Source organism: Protomyctophum parallelum, assembly GCF_964188405.1.
Source record: "Protomyctophum parallelum genome assembly, chromosome: 15".
NCBI lineage: Eukaryota > Metazoa > Chordata > Actinopteri > Myctophiformes > Myctophidae > Protomyctophum > Protomyctophum parallelum.
The window spans coordinates 19194371-19213408 of record NC_139710.1 but is presented as its reverse complement, the minus strand read 5'-3'; the positions used below and the strand labels follow the sequence as shown (position 1 = coordinate 19213408).

The 19038-nt window shown below is 41.1% G+C and overlaps 1 protein-coding gene across 2 annotated transcripts in view; it reads left to right on the top strand.

Moving 5' to 3' along the window:
* msh3 (mutS homolog 3 (E. coli)) overlaps positions 1–19038 on the top strand; it is a 65195-nt gene that overhangs the window by 6112 nt on the left and 40045 nt on the right. For both annotated transcript variants that reach the window (XM_083783608.1, XM_083783607.1), the window contains exons 6-12: positions 754–871; positions 1652–1791; positions 2580–2746; positions 11580–11689; positions 12224–12338; positions 12441–12525; positions 17453–17562. In XM_083783608.1, coding sequence (XP_083639734.1) covers positions 754–871; positions 1652–1791; positions 2580–2746; positions 11580–11689; positions 12224–12338; positions 12441–12525; positions 17453–17562 — 845 coding nt within the window. The remainder of the gene's footprint in view (positions 1–753; positions 872–1651; positions 1792–2579; positions 2747–11579; positions 11690–12223; positions 12339–12440; positions 12526–17452; positions 17563–19038) is intronic.

The window sequence follows — 19038 nt, the reverse complement described above, 5'->3', positions numbered from 1 at the left end:
ACGTGTCGCATAGATCTGCTATCGTCTGTGAAAGTTCCCCCCAGAATAGGGATGGGTTCAACATAGTAACCTCGCGTTATCAGCCTTTCCACAGGGAAGCCTAGTTTTCATTCCAAACAGACCAGTGTCATCTGGCCTATGCCACGCCACGCATACTGTAGTTTCCGGTTGGTCCTGAATTGTTTTTTGTTCCCCCAAATAATGCCACATCAAGTAGTTTAGTCTTGCTAGTCGCACTATGAGTTTGAATTACAAAAATGGATATAGCAAATTATTATTATACAAAATGAAACAAAACGATTTTGCAAAACAAATCATAACACCTCTGGTCGAGGAGAATCATTTGAGCAGCAGTCTCTGTTTGCCCCATGGTTTCTGCCCGCCTGATGAAGCAAAATTATATCTGCTTTAGACCGTATCAGAAAACTGCAAAACAAGTTGATCCCAGTCTAGTATTCAAGTGGTGAAAATAATCATACTGTTGACTGTAGTGCTTAATTTCTATTGATGATGCACTGATGAATGATGTGCTGATCCATCGTATAACAATACGCAGTTTAATAGAATAATATATAGTTATTCAGGCTTAGTTTCCAGGCACTGTTCTGAGTTGAATACAAATTTCTTAGGAGCTCCTGAGTCTAAAGTTAATAAGTTGAATATTAAAATATGAATCCTCAAAAGTGTCACTCTGTTGTGTACAGCAGGTTCTTCTCAACTTGGTTCAGTGAACTGTCATTGTTTCATGTGTAGGTCGGAGTAGTTAAGCAGACAGAGACATCAGCAATCAAAGCCTCAGGAGCCAACAAGAACACTCTGTTTACTCGTCAACTCAGCGCTCTGTACACCAAGTCCACTCTGGTGGGAGAGGGTATCCTTTGTGTGTGTGTGTGTGTGTGTGTGTGTGTGTCTGTGTGTCACATACTGTGTAAAAAAGCATACTCCTTCAGATGAGTTATGCATTTAAAGGACTATAACATCATAAATGCGTGACATTTAATTTAGTTCGTAAATCTGTATTTTCTTCAGACTATTTTCAGCTTGAATGTTCAAATCAGTCCACACTTTGAAATGCTTTAAATAATATACATTTGAATGCTTACCCTACATACTCAGTTGACTGGGGTCCTCACGGCTCTATACTTGGTCTGATCCTTTTGTCTCTCATGTGGGCAACGATAACCTAAAAGAAATGGTCGGCATAATTCAGCAGTAATGTCAAGTATGCTGTGAGTTGTAATTTGGGATATACATGCCAGGCTTGTATGGTCCTTGATGCCTCATTTCCACTGAACTCTGTGTGATGTCTGGAATTAATATACGCAATATTCCTTCTAGTGTTCAACGCAATGAAATGCATTCATTTTACGGATTAAATCAAATTAAACCCAGTCAAGCACCTGAATTGAATGAAATACTGTCTTGTGCTTGTTTCCTGGCACACAATGCATTTCAATAAAAACTGAAGCACATCAGAGATCATAGAGGTTCCCGTAGGAATGAATTGACTAGATCGAATTACGGACATCGCACAGAGCACAGCGGAAATGAGGCGCCGTTAACAGATCCGTGTTCTATGCTCTGTATCTGACGAGCAGTACACATTTGAATGAAAGAAAATGCAGAGTGATTTCTTTAATGTTTGCCTGAGATGTGAACCCGGTGTGCCGTCTGGGAGACACGGAGGAGGGCGGTTGTGATGACCTGGTGTTGGACCCCTCTGACAGTTACCTACTGTGTGTCAGTGAGAACTGGGACAAACCAGGGAAGCAGCTCACCATTGGCCTTGTGGTGAGTGGGATCATAGAATAGAATATTGATGGGAATCAGGAAAGCACAAAGGACCACTTCACCACTTTTCACATATCTTCATATCATTTCTACTTGGTCTGTGTCTCATAGGACTCAGGGCTGTGGGCAGTTCAGAAACCCATCCACCAGTGACATCATCGTTAGGCAGATTTATTTTTAAGACTTTTTTAAATATATATTTAGATTTTGAAATGTAACAAATTATTTGTAACAATTACAATTACTGTGATGCCCAACACGACCTACCTGTTCACCAAAAAATATATATATTTCGATTTTTATTATCGTGAGAACGATGGCTTCCATTTTCGCATTGGAACTTTTCAGGAATAGAGCCTGCAGTTTATTAACTTGGATTTCCCATCGATGATGTCACTGGTGGACGGGTTTCTGAACTTTCCACAGCCCTCCTATGAGACACACTGAGTACGAAAGAATGGTGCAATTTTATCATGAACATTAGTGAGGACCAATTATATGAACATAGGTTGAAAAGTGGTGAAGTGGTCCTTTAAAGTGTCCAAATCGTATCCCTGCAGCATTCATTTTGGAGCTGTAGTTCTGTGGTGTTGTTTCAAACGGAATTCTGGGAATCGCATTTCGAACACACCACTGACAGACAAGAAGGCTGCTAAAAATATATGCTATAGATAGAATATGACTTTAAATGAACACTCACTCTGGATTTCACTCAAAGGGAAGACATTCGTCTTTAGGTTTGTGTGCCGCGTTTGATGTAAGTAAATTACCTTTCATGCTGTGTGCAGGCGGTCCAGCCCAGCACAGGAGACGTACTGATGGACTGCTTCACAGACGGACCGTCCCGGTCTGAGCTGGCGGGACGCATCCTAAAGGTCAACCCTGTGGAGATCCTGGTACCTTCTGACCTCTCGGAACACACCCATAGACTGCTGCACAGCATCACCAATGCCAGGTGAGTGTCTGACAGCTGCTCTCCGATATCCTCGCTGTCGGATGGAAACCTTTATGTCCCACAATCGTAACTTTTTAGGAAATGGGGAAAAAATTCCATGCTTTTCAGCATAGATAGATAGATAGATAGATGTATTTTTGTGGGTGAATGGTGGCTGGTAACCTAGTCTCGCGTTACCAGACTGTTGCCTCCGCGATTCCAAACGCTTCATCATACATCTATATAGCATTCTGAGATTGTGGAATAGTTGTCTGGCTACGCGAGACTACTCAGTGGTAACCTTACCTTGTAATAAAACGAGACAATAGGATAACCAACTTCCTCTTCCTCCTTGCCCAGCAGTGAACCTCAACAATATACAATACATATAGAGAGATAGAACTACAAGCTCACAACATTGCCTTCTTGAGGGCTGAGACGGCTGTGGGTTTAATAGACCTCTTAAAATGTTATTTGTTTCCAATCATTGTGACTATCATCCCAGAGGCATAATTCTATTTGAATTTCTGTGAATGGAGATTGTAAGGGAAGATTTTACCCAAATCATCAACTGCCCCTTTAACTTGACCCCAACTAATAGTGAGAGCATGGAAGTTTCAGAATATAATTTAAAATAAAATGACAGTTTCTGAGGCAATCACGGTCTGTGAACAGGATCCCCCCCAGTGGAAAATCTTTCTAAATATACATTTACAATATTGTTGAGTTGTTTACTTACAGACGTTACTGAGACATTCAGTATGACACCGGTTTAATGCGTTGTTGTGCCTTTCCTGTCCACTAGGGGGCAGTTTTCACTCATTTACCGCCATAACTTCACTGCAGTCTGAGGGATTGAGTTTTGATTTCCCCAGACTGCTGTTTTGTAACCACTCAAAAAGTACACAATAAAATCTATGCAGGCTGACAGATAAGTTGTGTCACTCTCTGGGTGCAAGCCCAGGGCTTATTCAGTATCAATGATCAATTCTTGCAACATTGACCTCATAAGCAAACAAACAAAAACACATAACTTTTTGATAGATAAAGCCCCTTTAGAATTATTTTAAAATAGCCTATATTTGAAAATGTGTGAAACCTTTGCCTATAATTACATGCCCAAAATAGGGATGCCATGTTGAAGTGGTTAAAATCACAACACTGGCTGCAAAATATTATATGGATATATGGATCTGACTCTATTGCAGTGACAGTAAACTTAGGGTTCCACTGGAGTTTGATTGCATTACCGTCTGAAAATGAAATGAGGGGGAGGGATTCAATTAGAAGGCGTTAGATGGTTGAATCTTTTGTCGTCCCTGTCTTTCTCTCTTTGCTGCATTTTGCGTCATTCACCTTTTCTTTAATCCCCCCCCCCCCCTCCCCGTCCAATTAATGTACCTCTGTCTCATTTCCAGTTGCCTCTCCTCTTTTCAGCTGTCGTGTTTAGTCGTTATGGTGTAGATGGGCCTGTAAAGGCCAGCCCAATTATCCTGTTTGAACAGTGCTGCTCTCTAGCATTGTGCTCAGCTGAGACAAGACTCCTGTTAATTTGCAGCCAGTCTCATGCCAGGCTTGTCTGTTGACTTTTAGACAGAAGATTTGTAACGTGTTCACATGTGGGTGCAAGGGATAGTGACTGGAAGAAATGTGAAAGTAAACAACACTCTGAATACTAGCCATCAGGTATTCTAGGTGATCTGTTGAGCCTCTTCATCAGTAATTTGCCAGGATTTAAGAGGCCTTCTCTCTTCCTGGTGATTGTTTAGAATGTGACTGCGCCAGCTTTTGTACGAAATACACCATGGTGAAGGTTGAGAGCAGTGACTATTGGTGACCGTGACGAATAAACATTATCGTGACAGCTTCTACTTGTCTCCAGGGCAGGTTTGTGAGGCGGGCTCCTTGGCAACAGGGAATATACAGTATGTGTGTATGTGGAGTGTCAGGTAATGAGTCCCTAGGTGAATGGTAGTAGCAGCTAGGTGAAATGCCAGAACCATGAGCCAGGACTGCAGCACTAGGAAGGATTCAGAAGTTCAGATCAGAACATCCGAAAAGGCCAATAACAGACACTTTGTGTTGAATATATTGCAAGATAGAAATGCATGTACAAGGCTGATACTCATAGTGCTGAACAACATTGTGCACACAGGCGTGTACATGCACAAAGATCCCTTAGTTTAATGCCAAGGTCTACAATTGTTGAACTGCACCTCAGAGAGAGAGAGAGAGAGAGTGTGTGCGTGTGTGTGTGTGTGTGTGTGTGTGTGTGTGTGTGTGTGTGTGTGTGTGTGTGTGTGTGTGTGTGTGTGTGTGTGTGCGCCTGTGTGCGCCTGTGTGCGTGCGTGCGTGCGTGCGTGTGTCCTCCATAGTCCATACCCTACACTGGCTCCCTGTCAAACAAAGAATCCACTACAAAATCCTGCTAACCCAGTGACCCAATCTGATCTTCTCCAACACTATGTCCCTTCCCGTCGCGTGAATTCCGTTTGTGTCCGAGCATAGGCATGGTAACGCCCCGCTTGCCTGTGATTGGCCTACCGACACTGTCCGTCTTGACTGTCCTCCAAGGTGGATATGCTGGATAGTTTGATGCAAGGTTACTCCGTGGTGGTGGGAAATAATACAAGTTTTATTTTTGTAGAAGAGGCAATCTAATATTGTTTATGCCGTTTGCTTTGATGGAATAATTGATTGAAATGTTTGTGTTGATTATTGTGTAATTTGTTTGTATGTGTAAACTTGAAACATTATTGTACTATAAAATGCCTATGCTCGGACACAAACGGAATTCACGCCTCCCCCCCCCCACCATTTCCCATATCATGGGAGGGGCTTTCAATATGTATGTTGATGTAGGGCAGGCTACAGAAATGAAATGTATTAAATATCTCAACATTACATTTCTCTCTCATATTGATCATTAAATCATATCAATCATGTTGAAAAACTCACTATTGCGCAGCTGTGGTTCCCACTAGAAGGTATATTAAATTCAATCTGGGAACCCATTCGTATTTATTTTTTTAGCCTCTGATGGCACAACCTCCTTTTTTGTGTTTTATTAGTCCACTTCCTGCGTGGTCGTGTGTTTACTGTGTATTCGTACTAACGACAACGTTACATGTGTAAGGCAGTAGTGCTGACAGGAGAGGTTATATTAAACTTGACTCATGCTTGAAAATGTAAGCCTAGACCAAAGTGTGTCTGGTCTGGGGCAGGATGCTGTCTAAGTGCTTCCGGGATTTCTGGGAAGAGATGTGGTAGTCTATTTTCCTTGTTTTATTTAGAAGTCATGGGTTTAGTACAGTAGCACATATAAAAAATACTTAAAATGTAGAACTATAGATACTGAAATTAAATATAAAAGATATAAAAATAAAGTAATAAGCATGACTAGAGCTAGTAAAATAAACTATTATAATAACCTACTAGAAAACCATAAAAATAATATAAAAGGACTATGGAGCATATTGAATAAAATTATAAAAAAGGATCAATATCCACACACTACCCACAATGCTTCATTGACAATGAGAAAACAATAACCAACCTAAATGACATAGCAAATGGCTTCAATGACTTCTTTGTGAATATAGGACCTACTCTTGCAAGCAAAATTAAAACATCAGAGACAGAGGTAAATGTACCAGCCGATGAGTGGGGTTTCTGTAACCCAAATTCCCTATTCCTGAGAGCTGTGGAGGAACAGGAAGTTATTGAACCAGTCAGTAAATCCAAAAACAAGACATCCACCGACCACAATGACCTGAGCATGTCATTACTCAAAGAAATCATGTACACCATAATAAAACCATTTACATTCATATGCAACCTCTCATTCAGAAATGGTGTCTAACCAAACCAAATGAAAAAAGCTAAGGTTATACCAGTCTTCAAAACAGGAAACAAACAACACTTTACAAACTATAGACCAATATCCTTGCTCTCACAGTTCTCAAAAATATTGGAGAAATTATTTGGGGAGAGGCTGGATCACTTTGTAGAAAAAAACAACTTATTAACAGAAAATCAATACGGTTTTAGAGCCAACAGATCGCCTGCAATGGCACTGATTGAACTAACTGAAGAGATAATAAAAAACATAGATAAAAAGTTGTACACAGTCGGAGTCTTTGTAGGCTTGAAACATAAAAGACAGAGAACAAACTGTTCAACTAGGAGACCGTAATTCCAGTAGTATGAAAATAATGTGTGGAGTCCCTCAGGGGTCCGTACTGGGTCCCAAACTATTCAATTTATATATCAATGATCTTTGCTCTGTGTCTAGTGCACTGAAGTGTGTACTATTTGCCGATGATACAAACATGTTTTGCGCAGGGGAGGACATTCAGCAGCTCATGATGGTCTTAACAACAGAAATGAATAAATACAAACTCTGGTTCGATAGAAATAAATTATCCTTAAACTTAAGTAAAACAAAATATATGGTATTCGGAAACCGCCAAATACCAATGGATATCCAGCTGACTATAGATAATAATAAAATAGAAAGTTTATGAAAACAAATTCTTGGGAGTGATCCTAGACCATAGGCTCTGCTGGAGACCCCATATAAAATATGTGGGGAACAAGATGGCAAAGAGCATCTCGGTTATAAATAGGGCAAAGCACCTTCTCAACCCCAGCTCATTGCACACGCTGTACTGCGCAATGATCCTACCTTACATAAACTACTGCTCTGAGGTATGGGGAAACACCTTCCAATCAACCATAAATCCACTAATTATATTACAAAAGAGAGCACTAAGAGTAATAAACAATGCAGGATACCGGGACCACACACACCCACTATTCATACAATCACACCTCCTGAAGTTCACAGATATGGTCAAGGTAAAAATTCTTCAAATCATGTACAAAGCAAGATATAAACAATTACCGGTAAATGTACAGGACAAATTTCTAGATAAGGAAGGGGGATACAACCTTAGAGGACCACTGAACTTCAAGAAACCTGTGATGCGCACAAACTTAAAAACAAGGAGCATCTCATCTTACGGAGTCACACTGTGGAATGAGCTGGAGGATGAACTAAAGCACTGTGGAAACATAAACCAATTCAAAACTAGAGTCAAAAAAACTATCTTCGATAAATACAGAAGCGAAGAGTACTAGTGGCATTACAGAGGGGGAACTATGACGTACTGTACTATATAATTATATATTCTTATTACTATACTATACCATACATTATGAAATATATAAACAGTCAAACCATATCACATATTATGAGTGGACCACTATTGGTAAACCACACCACATATGTATATATAATATATTATTATATGTTGCTTGTGTGTTATATATTATATATATATATTATACCATTATTATCATTGTTGTTATTGTTGCTACTGTCATTATTATTATTTACAGTTGTTATTAGTTTATATATATGTGTATATATATATATATATATATATATATATATATGTATGTATGTACATATATATATATATATATATGAATGTGTGTAGATAAATGTACATACATAAGGACAGCATGAATGTATGTATGCACTGTGTAAGCAGGCACGGTCTGCTACACGTGCACAAATGGACTCCAGGGGTAGGGCCCGACAAGCCTATGGCTTCTCCCTAACCCTTTTTCGGAACGGACAGGACATGACCTATGGACACTATAAAAAAAATATATATAATAAAAAAAAGAAAAAAAAAAGAAAAAGAAGAATTATGGAAACTGTGTGCAATGTATGAATGTATGTCCTCCTTCCGAAAATAAACTGAACTGAACCCCAAACAGCTGTCTCTGTAAACATTTTTGAGACACAACCTACAGTATGTCTTCAATTTAGCCATTGCAAATGGCATGCTACAAATGCATGATTACTAGTAAGTAGCTTATCAGTGACAGACAGTGCTCTGGCCACTGTGATTCATCTTCTCAACATGTAAGCTAAGCTGCTGTGGAACCATAAACCATGGGGAGAGAGTATGTTTTGCACTCCGTGTGTGTGTGTGTGTGTGTTCTTTCCTACTAGGCTGAGGAATATATCTCACCCTTTTCACATTGGCCTGTTTTAGCGCCACCAACAGGTGGATTTTTCAAAACACATTTTTGGAACAAAATGCCTCAAATCATCCAATTGCCATCAAAGGCGTAAGAAGAAATGCCACCCTTTTCACATTGGCCTATTATAGTGCCACCAGGAGGCCACAACCTGATCTGCCCTGGTGGAGTGCCCCGAGGGGCACTTTATCTAGTATTATATATATGTTTTAACTGGACCAACTGGTATTGCATTATTTTCACTTAGCATGAGCTATGTCCTGTTTTAAGTTTCTGAGTTCATTTCTAAGTGTAGCTTAGCTTAGTTACTATTAACAGTCGTTTTGTCAGAAAACGACTTTCATTGCCTTGTCCTTGTGTTGATGTCATGCTGCTGCATTGCACCGTTCTGTGACAGAATGCAGCTGAATTGACGTGTTGAACGATTTATTGCCTCAGATGTGTAATTGCCCCAAATATGCACTGTATTGATCATTTCTATGACCTGTACCTTTCCAGTCGTGCAAATGGCTATAGTGGATGAAGTGTGTGTGTGTGTGTGTGTGTGTGTGTGTGTGTGTGTGTGTGTGTGTGTGTGTGTGTGTGTGTGTGTGTGTGTGTGTGTGTGTGTGTGTGTGTGTGTGTGTGTGTGTGTGTGTGTGTGTGTGTGTGTGTGTGTGTGTGTGTGTGTGTGTGTGTGTGTGTGTGTGTGTGTGTGTGTGTGTGTGTGTGTGTGTGTGTGTGTCAGGGAAACAGAAGAAAGAATGCTTTAACCCTCCATCCGGAGGCACGTGTTTGCCTAGGTTGCCCTGGCAACAACACAGCGGACAAAGCGAGAGTGTCCTTGAATTCATCAGTGCTGAACGACTGAATGGCGCAACAGGCTGCCGTGTGTGTGTTCATGTTTGTGCATGCAACGTGTGTGTGTCTGTTTACTGTATGACACTGGGCGGTGTGCCTATTCATGAAATCTGTTTGTTCTTGATTCTTATATAAAAGTATGACTGAGGCACCTTTGTAGATATGCAAAGATATATATTTTTCATGGAGCATGTGAAAAAAACTACTACTCCTAGTAGGACATCTTTTTTTCTGTATTATGTATCAAGACTTTTAACTGCACTTTAGAACCAAGGCATACATCTGCCATTTGGCTTTTTTTATTAGTCACTTCATGTTGCAAACAAATCCAGTACTTCAGTACTTTTCGTAGATCGTATTTATATGAACTTATTGATTGTGAGATTTTGTTTGTGTCTACTCTATTTTATTTGTAGGAGTGGTGCACGATTATGAAATTATGACCGATATCCAATCTCCGATTATTTGCAGGGTCATATCTGCCGATACCGATTCTGACTATATATTGAATCTGACGATATTGCGAGATTCTTTTCCCTAGGATGGCTGCGGGATTCGAGGAATTTAGAGCGCTGTGATTGGTTGTCATTGTCAGTGGAGTAGGAAGCGCTGGGTTGTGTTTTGGACTGCACACAAGTGTTTATGCCTACTAGTACTCTAACCCTAACTCTAACCCCTAACCCTTAACTCTAACCCTAACCCTAACTCTAACCCTAACCCTATCTCTAACTCTAACCTAAACATAACCGCAAGCAGGGGAGCAACGCATCCTTCACCAACCTTAATCCAGTTTTTTTAATGCAACCTTAATCCAAAAACTATTAAAAAGTCTGAGGTTGTAAAAACAGTGGCGGCAGTGGGGCGCGAACCAGCGAAGTATTATTACAAGTCGGCGGAGTAGTCCACTAGGCTAGCGAGGCAGCTGGCAGAATGGGGTTTATGTTTATATTAGAAGGTGAGGTTCCGCCCGACAGGGGTGGTGCTTTCCTTGACTACTAGTAGCCGGCGTGGTAAAACGAGCGCTCCTTCCCTGAGCTATCCTAGGGAAAATAATATAGCGTCCCACTTTGAGTGTAATGCTAACGAACGGTAGCTAACGATTCGATAGGATAAAAACATGGATTAAAGAATATAAACCCTGGAAAATGTAGGTTCCGGGTCTGGCAGGCTAGGGTACTAATTTAACCCTACGGTTTCGCCGGGTTTGGCGGGCTCCGATTTCACATCATATTTGATTTGGTTCTAAACTAGAGGTATTATAAAATCAATTTATATTTATATTGAACTCATTTTTTATCAGATATCGGCATTTTTATGGCCGATTTCCGATTATGCTACCGATTATGTTGTGCATCGGACAATTAGTATTTCATTATGCACCAGGACCTGAGTACCCCGTTTTATCCCTTTCATCTTCCTACGTCTGGGTTGACAAATAATCCTTGATCCTTCTTTTCAGTAGTAGATTAGTAAAGAGGATTCAAGTCCAGTCGACTAGTCGCACATAATTTTCTTGGTTTACTAATTTTCTTGGTCATTCTAGAATGACCGACATAAATGAACCCATCCAACAAGTTGTGAATATGAGAGGAGGAGGCAGGGTGCACTATATTTTCCCAGGGATGGTGGGTGGATAGGAGCAGTTGTTTTTGTTACCTCAGCAAGGCAGGCGCGCCAACAGTATGGGTTTGAGCGAGCTGCAAGGTAAGCATGTGGCCACGGCAAGCAGCTGAGTGTGCCGTCCGAGTTGACACACCATGGTGGATGGAATCGTTAAACACATGAATAAAAATGAGCGCTCTCTTCCCCCATCTCATCTCAGCCGAGTCGACACCAACCATCCTAGGGACAACAATATCTTACACTATAGTCCCTAGAACAATAATATTATTGTTTAATGGGTTTTATTGTTAATGCAATTATGTCTCTCCTTTGTATGTGCCCCGTCCCCCCCAAGTGACCAGGCGGATGACCGTGCTCGCATAGAGAGGAGGGACAGCGCACAATTTGAGTTTGTTTCTGCCATGAACACCATTACTGAGTTCTACTGCAACACCCAGGACACAGGTACGGTACTGCATGTTTGTGTGCCCACGATTCCGATGCATGTGAACACAGATACTGTGCGTGCGTGCGTGCGTGTGCGTACGTGCACCCAGGACACAGGTATTGCATGTGAGTTTGTGTGGGTGCAATCTGAGAACCCATCATCCAAAAATAAAGGAAAAACAGCACCCTTGACGGAGTCAACAGTATGTCTCGAGAGACTAGTGTGGGTGTGACACCATGGTTGATCAGCAGACACGGCTGTCGCCCACAGAGTTGTGTGATGGTGCAATGAGCTTGTCCTGGAAACGCATTTCCTTCTGGACTCTCTGTGCGTGGGCAGACGGGGGCCGGGGGTACGGTCATATTTATTTGTTTTGAACACTGGGGGCAGATGGTCAATAAAGCCATTCGACTATTACGGTTCGGGGTTTAAGGGCTTGTGACTCACTGTGTGTGTGTGTGCGTGTGTGTGTGTGTGTGTGTGTGTGTGTGTGTGTGTGTGTGTGTGTGCGTGTGTGCGTGTGCGCCATGTGTTACTCAATGCCTCCCTAGGCTCTCGTTCCCTGTCCAGTGTAGTGTCATTGGAGATGCCAGTGATCTGTTGCCTGGGACCGCTCATCCAGTACCTCCGAGAATTTAGCTTGGAGCGAGTTTTACTGAGTGACAGGTACACACACACACACACACACACACACACACAGACGCGGCAAGCTTTATCACAGCATTTCAAAAGCACTTACAACAAGTGAACATGCTGCTTCCCTTGTAGCTCCTTCCGCCATTTGTCCAGTGAGTCAAAGGGCATGGTCCTCAGCGCCACCTCACTGAGGAACCTGGAGATCCTCACCAACCAGGTACGCACACGTCAGAAAGTCCATTCAACATACGAAGCCAATTTTGCCTGTACAAACTGGTGTCGATTTGGGTAGGGACGGTGTAGTTCCCTTGCCATGATGTAACTCCAGTTCAAATATTGGCAAAATGTCTTCAATAGTTTCTCTGTTGATTAGAAATTGATATTCTAAATTTGTCTCATTGACTAGCATTGCACAGTGAAACTTTATTTTGTTATATTAGTTTTTATTTGGTTTTTATAGACATGACAAACAAGACATACATAACAACGACACATACACCAGACTGGGCAATATGGGTATATAAAACGAGTAGGGGGGCCTATCGGGATAAGATAGTATAGGTCATAGGGTGAACACAACCATCATGAGACATCAAAACAGAACATAAATATATAATACATATACAACATAAATACATTTCACAATACAGTGAAACTTTATTAACACACAAACAAATTCTACCAATATTAATTAACAGAATTTAAAATGGGAAGAAAATCGGGACTGGATCCATCGATCTTCAAACAGTAAAATCAAGTTGAAGAAGAAATAACAAAAAAACATGCAGTGTCATTGTGTCATTGTGCTTTAACCCATCAAGCCCATAGAAGCCCATAGAAATTCCTTCTAAATCAGTAGTACTCAGACTTATTGTTTTGGCCGTGGACCCCCATCTGAAAATGTTTTCTGCCAGGGACCCCCAGAAGAGAAGATTTGTGTTAAGAAATTCAAAATTATTCTTTATTTTTTTACTTTTCAAAGATTTTTCAAAAATAGCAAATGTACGCGCTCGGCACTAAGTGGCGCGCTGTCTGTGCGCTTGCATATATGCTATTTTTGAGTACCACTGTTCTAAACCTATGTTATATATAACATATTATATGATGACAGGTTGAGACTTTCAGAAAAATCGGACCACATATATATATATATATACGGGATTCAAGTTCTGCCACAGCGGAACTGTGAGATGAGTTGAATTCTCTTTGCACCCCTTGTTCCTTGATTGTCTGTACCACGATACGGAAGGTCCCCGTAAGTGGCTGGTCGGTTAAGATAGATGTTTTGGTGAGGTTAAGACCCCAGGACACTCTGTAAGGCCTGGGTATCTATTGAACTGCTGCGGGAGAGAGCACCCCCTCTATATGGCTCGCATAGAGAGGATCGGCCTCTGTTGTTAAGGAAGCCCAAGCACATGCTTGCGTGTGTTGGGAGGATATGCAGCCTTTTAGTAGATTTCTTCTTTCTTCTTTATCCTGACCAGGCAACTGACATATTGCTCACCAAAAAGTGCATGATTATAACCTGAAATATAATTCAGAATGTGCTTACGTTCCGCATTAAATTCAATATTAATTAAACGGGCTACTCACCAAAATAGACGGATACAAGACCAGGGCTTTGATTTTCCAAATGTCAGAAGATTTATTATAAACTTGTAGTTACTTTACAAAAAATATATAAACGAAAAATAAGGAAAATAAATAGACATACAGATTTTTCAGGATAGTGGAGGTATGTAGTAGATAATAGTGATAATGTTTACTAAACTTCAATAAGCCATCTTCCCGTGTGTTAGATTCCGGGGCTAAGATAAATTAAACAATGGTCTGGTCTGCTCAGGTCCGGCTTGTCTCTTCTGTAGCGAGGTCTGCGCTGTGCCGCACTCTCAACTTGAACTGCTCTCGGCCCTCCTATGAGGGGCCTTTTATATGTGACTTCACTGTTGTCTGTCTGACTAGACCTTAGATTTATCCACAGACGGCTGGCGCCAAATAACTCTACACATTTTTGTGTAGAGTTACTTATTTCGTACGTATTTTGTGTACGTACTTATTTCACAGGCCTCTTCATGACCTTTTAAGGACCTTTAACCAAACAAACACATTTCCTACAAACATTTCACTTCAGCAGTCAAAACTAATACTGTTTCTAAGGATCTAGGGAGGCTGAAATTACATCATCCCTATTTTATATTAAAGCGCAAATAACATGCATTTTAAAACTGCTTTTAATATTTAATATCATATTGTCCATGTCCCTCAAATTTATTTCTAATGGTTTGAGCCTCAATCACCACTCTGATATAACCAGGCCTTGTCATTTCTTTCTGGACTTTGAAAGCAGTTTTAGCTGCAGTACCACAATGTCCTGAGGTGGTGGAGTGCTGATATGCAGATTATTTAATATTTGAGTCATTATAATACTGATGCTAGATAAACCCAGGCTTGTTTCCATTCCATGCCAGCTTGGAATATCAACAATGGTGGACATTGTAAACAAAGTGGACATGCAAATTTGGAACTGAAGACTGAAAAAGAGAGGAATTATATAAGTAGGGTGACATTGATGACATCACGATGAGGCCAAAATCAGTTGAGCTGTTCCTGAGAGCAATTTCCATTAAAACACCCATATGATATGAAAGCCTGATTGTTCAAAATTGATTATTTGTGGGGATAGAAAACACATGGGAGCCCCAAAAACACAAAATAAATTGAAAAAGTAGAATTTTATGTTATAGGTCCTTTACAACTTGTATTTCATTTTACATGTTCAGACCAACATACTTTATGGAAACCTGAGCAACAGTATAAGATCATTGATAGTACTATTTACTTTCTTTTCGTTTACTGACATATAGGCCCATGCATATACATACATATGGTATGAGGTAAAATAACATATTTCCCATTCCCTCTTAACAAAGATTAATATTAACAAACTAATAAAACACCCCTACTAGGGTGAGAGGGGGTGAAACATGAACTCAATGACCCCTGAGAGGGATGAGTAACAGAACAGGGAGGGGGGATTCAAAACAATTAAACATATGGCTGTCCATTTCGTGGAAAGGTACGATGATTTAAACTTGTCCATGGCAGAGTCCACATTTTCTGCCAGCTTACTCCTCTAGATGTCTTCCAGATGATGCTGCGTGACTCCTTGGTGCTGCCCTCGGTCGTAGCTGCTAGGTGTTATCATCTCGTCTCGTCTGGCGCATCCCCCCCCCAGGTGTTGCGGGGGATGTCCTCAGAAGATTCCTTTCTCTGCCCCCTGGACTCTGCAGCCATCTTCCTCCTTGAGATCAGCTTCTCCCTCCCTTCTCCTCTTTTGAGGGGAGGCCTTACTTGCTCCTTGCCCCCCTGGGCCTTTGTCAGGCTGGACGTTCATCATGTCCACCTAACTGCAGTGATCGATTTCCCACTTAGCCCCTCCTCCTAAGGGCCAAGGAAACTTCACTTATAGCCAGGCCCGCTAACAATATATATATAGTTTGTAAAAACGTGTACGTCACCAAGAGGATGGCGGCGTCTGAAAAGCTAGCGGCGCCATGTTTCTGGGATTTAAACTCTAGCCCACAGGACTCAGAATAGAGTGACAGTGGTCTGTTTTTGTAAATATTGAGCTCGTTCTTGGGCTCGACATACCTTACAAGGACAAGGAAAATGTCGTGAACAAACACGGCTGTGATTAGATACTTTGTTGAACATTAGGTCTCTGCGCCCGTGCACCGTACAGCCGAGATCCAAGCCATTTAAACTCGTTAATCTGGGTTCTCTGGCTCATTCCCTCGATGTGACCTGCTGTGGCACAGACTTATGTACTGAGCAAGTCTGCACACAGGATACTCACTCAATGTAAACAAACCAGACAATTCCAAAAGTAATTGCGACCGCTACCACGTGACTCATATGTTGACGCCCCCTCAAGGAGATTTTGGTACGCTCTATATAGCTCAACTCTAAAATGACACGGATGCTTTCCCGGTTTGAATGGGTTAAAGGACTATTTAATTGTCATTAGTCATTCTGGTTCTACCTCTCTAGAGCCAGAACACCATCCACTCCCATCTCATTGTCTCATAGTCATCAGCCAAGTGCTAGCAAGCTCAGATGTATGGCTGTGCACTGCGTGAGTTTTTATTTTTTCCCAATGTAAACACTAAACACACACCAGGAGCATATATTTGAACAATGTGTGGTTCTTTGAGTTTTGTCACGGAATAGGCTAGAAAATTAAGGACCGGCCCTACCTGGGCCCTCATCAATCCCTGTACACAAGACACTGCCCCCGCTGCCACCTTTCTCTTCTTCGGTGCTGAAAAATGTTTTTGGGAATCAGACCGAGAGAGAGGAGGGACTTGGCTTGTTTGATCATGGTTTGGATGAGACACATAACTGCACTAACACTGTCACTCAACCTACAGATCAAACTGCAGCTTCCTTTGCATATTTATTTGAAATAAATATAAGCCCCTTGACATGCAACATTTCGTTTTCGACATATACTGTCCTGTTCAATACACTATAATCCTACACTGTGAGAGTTAACTTTTGAACTAAATTCCTCGACTTTGATTGCACACAGCTAGATGATCAATGACTATTGAACCTCACTTGGATGACCAGTACCAAATGTGACATCTTTCAAGTATGGCAGACTGTTGTGTGTATACTGCATCTCATTAATCATATGGCAGACTGTTGCGTAGACTCTATACGGCATCGGATTAATCATAAGTTCAATGGCAGACTGTTGCGTCTATACTGCATCTCATTAATCATAAGTTCAATGGCAGACTGTTGCGTCTATACTGCATCTCATTAATCATAAGTTCAATGGCAGACTGTTGCGTCTATACTGCGTCTCATTAATCATAAGTTCAAGCACACTGACTTTCAATTTGAAGCCTGCTTTTATTTACCGGATGTTTAACCACATGGTGCCTGGCGTCACTTTTCTGGGCATGTCATAACAGGGTGAGCTAAATTGCAAATCGGCTATTTTTGTCAAGGAGATTTGATGTAGATGTAAAAAGGAGGGGTCCAAGTACATACCCCTACGGAATCCTCGTGGTCAATGAAGTGGGTTTACAGTGATAAATGAGGTTTAAGCCTTGTGTATATTCCTTGTCTTGTAGACAGACGGGGGTGTGAAGGGCAGTCTGCTGTGGGTATTGGATCACACACGCACTCCGTTTGGGAGGAGACTAATGAGACAGTGGGTGAGCCAGCCTCTCACACATCCACGGTGAGTACTGGAGCCAGCTGACCATCTTAGCTGAAGATTTTCTCTGATTTCTCATCAAGCATTTTTAATTAGTGTTTAGGAAGGTCTTAAGCGCATGCACCCTAGCATCCCTATTCTGTGTGTGTGTGTGTGTGTGTGTGTGTGTGTGTGTGTGTGTGTGTGTGTGTGTGTGTGTGTGTGTGTGTGTGTGTGTGTGTGTGTGTGTGTGTGTGTGTGTGTGTGTGTGTGTGTGTGTGTGTGTGTGTGTGTGTGTGTGTGTGTGTGTGTGTGTGTGTGTGTGTGTGTGTGTGTGTGGAGGGGGGGGTGTCATACTTTTTTCATTCATCCAGTCAGGAGAGAACTCGAGAAACAGGACAAAAACGAGTACGAAGTGACGAAACAAAACGATTAGTAGACAAAAACTGGAACATTATAAAATGTAAGCTGAATGGGTTATATCTCCTGATTGGATAATATTGGTAATTTACCTGAACATTTTTTTTTCCTGTTTATTAAAGAGTTTGAGAGCTGCATAATACAAATCCAATACTAAAATGATTGAACCCAAGAAAGCACTATGGCTTGTTTACATTGTGGTCCTGTATTAAATTAATTGAAATATGCAGTGACAGACAAATACTATGCAAAAACCTCATATAAACGAGTACTAATCAAAAAGAAAAATATGTACAATAAACACCCGCATTGGCTTGGATTTTTTTACAGGGGCCAGTTCAGAATTGCAGCTCTAGAGCTTTTCTGTAGTGTGAGAATCCACACTTTTTTATAACTGCTGGCAGGGCATTCTACATTCTGGTGCCATAGCAGTAGAATTAATTTAACCCCTTGTTTGAGACGAATCTGGGTTGAACGTGATTTGTGGAGCTCCCTCTGGTGTTGTGTTTGTGGACGTCTTTAACGTTTTTGACGTAGTTTGACAGGTACATGGGTCTTTGTGGTGTAGGTATCTTGTAGATCAAACCCATCGCAAGTTTCTGTATTCTGTCCTCTCTACCCTGAGCCATCCCACCCTAGCAAAATGAGAAACATATTCAATGAATTAATTAATCAATTTAGCAAACCATACATACCATAGTTTCGAGTGAGTTTGCCATACCTTCCAAGAAGCCATTAACTTGCATAGACTTGAAACTTGTTTGAGATAGATAGTAATACAACAAGGTAAACTTTAATTTGCCATTATTTTCAGTCAATGTTATGTTATCATCCCATTATTGCAGTTGAAAGTATAGAAAATGAAAGTTGAAAGTACGCAATGATTTGAAAACTCTTTTTTTGGACTGGTGAGTGTCTCTCCCAACCACCAATCCAGGATTATATTTGTGCCTAGCTCTCAGATTATAGAGATAACCCGACGTCTACAGCTTTTCGACATCAATAAATCCAGATTACATCCAAACACATTAGTTCCAAGACAGATGCATTCGTGCACACACGCAGACACACATGCACAGATGCACACACAATACAGCATGA